At 31.2% G+C, this 6707-nt stretch overlaps 1 protein-coding gene across 1 annotated transcript; it reads left to right on the top strand.

The window, feature by feature from the left end:
* Positions 1–1969: 1969 nt before the first annotated feature.
* LOC141672792 (E3 ubiquitin-protein ligase AIP2) lies at positions 1970–5004 on the top strand. The gene is made up of 5 exons (XM_074479468.1): positions 1970–2313; positions 3616–3838; positions 3938–4140; positions 4321–4536; positions 4674–5004. Exons 1-5 carry the CDS (start codon positions 2161–2163, stop codon positions 4821–4823), a joined length of 945 nt encoding a protein of 314 aa, XP_074335569.1. The 5' UTR covers positions 1970–2160; the 3' UTR covers positions 4824–5004.
* Positions 5005–6707: the final 1703 nt, after the last annotated feature.

Raw genomic sequence — 6707 nt, forward strand, 5'->3', positions numbered from 1 at the left:
AGCTAATGACAAGAAAATACCTGAAGATGAAACTGAATCCCAGATTCAAGTTGTGCAACCTGTTGAGTAGAAGAACAAAGAACCTCAATATCGAGTCATTCTGGAGTTGGAAGAGGATGAGTATTACACTCTTGATGAGTCGGATGAAATGGACCAGTCTATGGCATACGTGGCAAGAAAGTTTTCAAATATAAGAGTCAAGAAGCCTAGGTACTTCAAGGGTAAAGGTCAAACATTCTACAACAACAACTGGAAAGGAAAAGCTCAGACAAATGTAACTGGTAAAGGTGGCTATAAATCAGGATCTGTGGACAGATCTAAGATTAGGTGCTATAACTGTGATGAACTTGGTCACTTTGCCAAAGAATGCAGAAAGAAAAAGAAGGTGAAAAAAGAAAAGGCATATATGGAGTTTGAAGCTAAGTATGAAACACTTCCGACGAAGCAACAAGGAAAAACTTATATTGTTGAGGGAAAGAGTTGGGATGACACAGATGATGAAGATGATGGTGAAAAATATGAAAATTATGTTCTCATGGCCTTGGAGGAAGGAGAATCAACTACATCAAAATCTGAGGTACCTATCCTAACCACAATTGACTTGAATGCTTCACAATATAAGAAAACTGTTGAAAAGATTAGTGTAGAAATGTTTTACGTTCACACAAGCATGATTGATGCTACTGAAGAAATGAGTAGGCTATCAAAAGTGAATGAAAAACTTGAAATTAAGAAACAAGAACTTGAGCTGCCGCTTGTAAGCCTAGAGTCAGTTAGGCAAGAAAATGATTATCTTAAAAACACGCTATAATGTGCAGAGGAAGTAGAAGCAAATATCAAAATTTCAACCGCTAAATTTTCTAATTAAATTTTAAAGTTTGTTGATAATGTTTACATATTTCGAAAATACTGATCGATAGAGCTACTAAATTGTAAATTATCGGGCATTTTTTGGAAATCAGATAGTCTGTCAATTTTTTTTTATAAATAATTTCAGAAATTTATCAGCAATTTTATAAAAATTAACCGATTTCTATAGAGATGATATATAATTTAGCTTTTTTTAAAAAAATATAATTATTAATCATTAAAAAGAAAATTTAAATATAAATTAATTTAGCCTACGAGGTAGGGATGACAAAATAATCCGATCCGACAGATACCCGATCTGAAACCCAAAATTTTGAATTTACTGAACCCGATTTTTTGGATTTGGATTTGGATATGGATTTAATTTTTAAACCCGAAAATATTTGGATTTGGATATTAGGTATACCGATCTGAAACCCGATCCGAAATATGAAACTCTATCGAACTCGATCCGAAATCCGAAACTCTATCCAAACCCGATCCGAACCCGAAATCCGAAAAAAACCCGAATTATTAGAATTTGTTAATATATATTTGTTAATTATATATATAAAATATTAGAATTTTATATATTACACATTATAATATTATATAATATATATATATTATACATTATACATATTATTATATAATTTTTAGAACATATATTTTTATATTTATGTTGAAAATTAACTAATTATAAAGTTTAATGAAATATAATTATTCAATCATTTAAACGGGTGATAAGTTTTATAAGGTTAACAAAACATTTTTAGTAATAAATCTAAAAACTAGGTATCAATCGAGTTGATTTTTTAAATATTAGCTATACATATAATAACACAATTAATGATGTGGTGGAGTGGTTGAAGATGACTCGTTAAAACTCTTTCTCTACAAGTGACGTGTTCGATCCCTAACACTTGCAATATCAATAATTATACAAATTTTCAGATTTCGGGTTCGGGTTCGGGTATGAATATCCAATTCAAAAAAATTTTCCGATAGATCGGGTTCGGGTATTCATTTTCGGGTATTTTTCGAGTTAGGTATGAATAAAATTTTCGGATTTGGATATGAATTATGCAATATGCGAACCGATTGTCATCTCTGCTTGCAGTTGTGATATAAAGACCAGAATGATCTTCCTCGTTACTTTCCTCTCCTTTCCTCTCTTGCAAGAAACCCCAAAATATATACATACATATACACGCTAAAAACCCAAATCAAGAACCCAAATCAAGAACCCAAATAAACCCAAATAAAGAACACTTTTTTTATCAATCAAGAATCAAGAAAATTCACAAAACAATGGAGGGTGTTGAAGAGAATGACATGAAGCAAAGATTACAAGAATTGCAAAAACAATTGGGCAAGAAACAGCTGTTTGAACAAGCTGTCTCCACAATTTCTTCTCTTTTCACTCTTTCTTATGCCTCTGCTTCCCCTTCTCTTCAAAATTTGGTATGACCCTTCTTTTCTGTTCTTGAGTTTGTATCTATATATGTTTGTGTATGTATTGTTTTGGTTTTTGAATGTGAGAATTGTTAGATGATCAGCTAAAAGTTCCAAGAGTTTTTTGTGTAGAATCAAATTTGAGTGATATTAAAGAAGCCCTTTTTTGTTTTCTTGATAAAAAATTGATTTTTAAGTGATCAGAACACTTTGTAATCAAGTTTGGTTGTGTGTATGTATTGTTTTGGTTTGTGAGTGTGAGAATTGTGGTATTGGAAGAAGCCCTTTTTCTTTTTGTGATAAAGATTTGATCAATTTTGGTTTATGGTTTTGATCTTTTGGGTGATTTTTGAAGTGGGTTTGTTTGGGTGATTAATAAAGGTGCAGTCTTTGTTTAATTGTCATTAGCGCGTGATAGATACAATCTCGAGGCTATTATCTTGGTAATGTAGTAAAGACATGAGGGCAAGGGATTGTCGAAGGATGGTTGTTTAAGATTGGTTGATGTGAGTGGTCGATTTTACAGACAATTTCTGTTATTGAATTTTCCAAGCAATCTAGTCTCTTCGTAGTTTGTAAAGGTATATTACATCTGTTGTCAAGTTATTTTTTTAATAGACTTGATTTTCAGGTAAGGGAATGTTTGGGCTTTTCTAGTATGAGTATAAATTGAGTTTGTGCTTCACATCTTTAGATGTTCAAATGGAGATCAAATTAGTATATGCTTACGCTTTTGGGGCAGTGTTATTGTTTTTTTAATTGGCTATGTTATTAGTGATCTTGGAAACAATAAGGTAGTGGAATTCACTCTAGAAAGAAGTAATTTATTTTTTCTTTCTTTTCGTAAGGGTGGATGTTATATGTTTACTTTAGACCTAGTCACCACAATTAATTTTAATACAAATTTAAGTAGTAGAAACAAAATCTTTATAGGCGAAGGCTTCTGCAAATCTTTAAATGGACCGACCTCCTTACAAAATGATTTCCTGTCCTAGGCTAATGTCACCTTAGAAATCGAATCAGATTTTTAACTATATTTGCTGCTAACTGTGGTTTCATATGTGCTACTATTAGTGGATGGAACTGGCTAAACAAAACCTTTTGTTCTTGTTAATTGTTATATAACGCAAATTCTTTATGGCAACCCTTAACATGCAAATTTTGTGTTTTTTCCAAATTTCTCAGAATATATCATACGGTGATTCCCTTAGGATGGAAATTTTAAAATCAGCACACGGAAATTTTTCATTGCCTTGTTTAGTTTTCTTGCTGTACTATGGTTTTGTTTTAAATAATCATTCCTCTATGCAGTTCTATACTGTTGTGTGTCGGGTTGCTACGATTTTAAAAGCAAGATACACTGCCCAAGGATTTTGGACTTCTGGGCTTCAGTTATTCCTGGAAGCTGAGAAACTTGTGGCTCAACCTTCTCAAAAAGATCATCTGCGCAAATGCATTGCTCAAACCAAGGAGCATCTGAGTGAATTGGACAATCAAGCTGAGGGTGTAGAAAGGGTGCAAAATCAAACTAGAGGTAAATTAAGACTTTTACTGTGCATTTAGCATATGTTTTCTATATCACTACATCTAAAGATAAATCATCGCCTTATTACTTTCGTTTATCATCATACAGGATATTTATTTGAAGGGCATCTAACTGTAGACCCTGAGCCTCCACAGCCAGAATGGTTGGTGCAATCAAACCTCCTCTCTGCTATGGCCAACTTGGTTCCAGCTACTACATCTGAAGATCAAACAGGAAACAGCAACACATCTGAAGAAGCTGCAAGAATATTACAAGGGCTTGTAGATAGGCTTGATGACATAGTGCCGATGGTACACAACTTTCCCTACATAGTTTAATCCCCCATTTTTTGCTCTATCGCTTTTCCTTTTGGTGGAATTCATTTTTCTTTTAGTACTTTTACATGCATATATATACTCAATCAATTACTCTCGGCAGAACTTTATTACTGATCTTTGACTTTATTTTCTCTCTGTTTTCTTGTAACTTAGTTTATGGATGAGGGTTCTACTGCCCCACGAGTGCCACCTGCTAGTAAAGAAGTGGTTGCAAAGCTTCCAGTTATTACTATAACAGAAGAAATATTAAACAAGCTAGGAACAGATGCAGAGTGCTGTATTTGCAAGGAGAATTTGATTGTAAATGACAAGATGCAAGAATTACCCTGCAAGCACACCTTCCATCCTCCTTGCCTTAAGCCATGGCTGGTAATCAATTTGACCATCTTCATTGAAATTTGTAGAGATATAAAGATCCTTTTGTGACTTATTTTTTTCCCATCATGCATCAAAAACATGAGCAAAGTACTAAAATCTTATTTCGTTCACAAACTTGCCTGTCACAGGACGAGCACAATTCATGTCCTATATGCCGGCATGAACTGCAGACTGATGATCATGCCTATGAAAGCCGGAAGGAGAGGGAGAAGGAAGCTGAAGAAGAGAGGAGAGGGGCTGCCAATGCAGTTCGTGAGGGTGAATACATGTACGTTTAGAAAGGAACCAGTTCGCTTTCTTCCTTGTATCTTCTTTGGTCATTAATGTAGTTGCATACAGTAGTAAAGATGATTGATGGATGGCATGTATTTTTTATTTTTCTTTATTACTCCAGTTCAGATAATATTTGTTGTTCTGTTGGTCTTTATAAATTAATGAAATTTATAATTTGGGATTTGAGAGCTTGGGACATCAAATTATATCTTGAAAAATTAAGAAATCAATTTAAAAGTGTTCCCTATTCTTCACAAAATTTGTGAGTTTGTTATTGAATTGAAAATTGTAAGTCTATTTATGCACCTGATGCAAGTGTAAATTAAAATATATGTCAAAATTGATTTATTAGTATTTAGCAGTAGATTGAGAAAATCATATTAGGGCTTTTGCTCATATGAGAACTTTTTAAAAGGAGAACTATGATGATTTTTATAGTCCAATTTGGTGATTTTATAAAATTTAAAATTTTTGGTTTGCACAAAATCACTAATTTACCATATTCGAAATTTCAACTTTTCAAAAAATCACCAATTTTAACTACATAAATCACTAATTCTCACGGTTCTCATTTTAAGAAGTTCTTACTGAAGCGCTACCCATCATATTAATTTAGTACAAAATCTTTAAAGTACAAGTATGTTTTGAACTTTTTTATTGTTTTAAAAAACTTATCTTATGTTCATTATTGTTAATGCACATTAATATTTTGTATAGTTAATAACTATTATATATTAAAATCAAGATATCAATTTCTAATCAATGAGACTGGCATGGGATGGAGAGACGTGATCTTGTTTTTTATAAATTCATCGTTTTGTTATCCAATTTTTATGTTCTATTTCCTGAAAAGGTTTTCTGTTTATTTTAACTACAAAAATAAAATAAGGTACTTTAGTAATACATTAGCTTAATTAACTTTACACATCAGCTTTACTTAACTCTGCATACTCAAAAATTTAACCATGGATATGTAAACTTACCTAAGTCATTAAAAAAGACACGGATGTAGGCAAATTTAGCATATAAAATTAACAAAAATGATTAAAAAATTGGGCATGACATCCCAACTGTCACCGGAATATTTATTTTTGAGTAACCAACTATCAATTTGGCTAAAATTGATCATTTTTTCAGAATATCTATTTTGATTAATTTTTTTAAAAAGAACTAATTTTGTCATTTTTTCAAAAAATACATGTCATAATTTTGTGTTCAAAATATATTTATATTAGGTGAACTTTAGTTTTTATTTCAACGCTGTTTTTAAGCATGATCTTTTATATTTATAAGTATATTTGACTCTGTTTATAAAGATGATTAATACTGATTAGTACTGTTTTCTAAAAATGATTTTTTAAGTCTATAACAACACATAACTATGATTGATACTGTGTTTTCAAGAATGATTTTTCATATTTATAACCATCTTCAAAACCTGACAACCAAGTTTTTAAGGATAATTTTCTATATCTATGACTTTTTGAAAACTGTCTTTCTTTTGGAGTTTTCACACAGTTTTCAAAGATGATTAACACTGTTTTTAAAACTCATCTTTTAAGGTCTATAACTATAATCCATTTTAATAGTGATTATAAATGTTTTCAAGCATGATCATTGATTTAGTTTTGAGCACTATACATTCCTCAGTTTTTTAAAAAACTAGAATATGCACTTTTAAATTAATTCTAAAAATATAGGTTCAAAATTTAAAGTGTTAGGTATTTGAAAGATTTTCTTTAGTGTAATAAAAATTGAAAAGTGACCATCTTTAATAAAAGAGTATAACAAATTTTTCACTAAAAAAATAAAAAAGTAAGCTCATGCAACAAATATGATAAACAAATGATAACCAACACACATAAGAAGTTTTGGGAATAACAATTCCC

This window comes from Apium graveolens, chromosome 7 (assembly GCF_009905375.1).
Source record: "Apium graveolens cultivar Ventura chromosome 7, ASM990537v1, whole genome shotgun sequence".
In the NCBI taxonomy this organism is placed as follows: domain Eukaryota; kingdom Viridiplantae; phylum Streptophyta; class Magnoliopsida; order Apiales; family Apiaceae; genus Apium; species Apium graveolens.

What these genes read in the sequence shown, in the direction of transcription:
- LOC141672792 (XM_074479468.1), top strand. Translation starts at nt 2,161, where the DNA reads ATGGAGGGTGTTGAAGAGAATGACATGAAGCAAAGATTACAAGAATTG. An exon ending in CCCCTTCTCTTCAAAATTTG is followed by an intron (nt 2,314 to 3,615) that starts GTATGACCCTTC and finishes TCCTCTATGCAG; the next exon opens with TTCTATACTGTTGTGTGTCG. An exon ending in CTTGCCTTAAGCCATGGCTG is followed by an intron (nt 4,537 to 4,673) that starts GTAATCAATTTG and finishes TGCCTGTCACAG; the next exon opens with GACGAGCACAATTCATGTCC.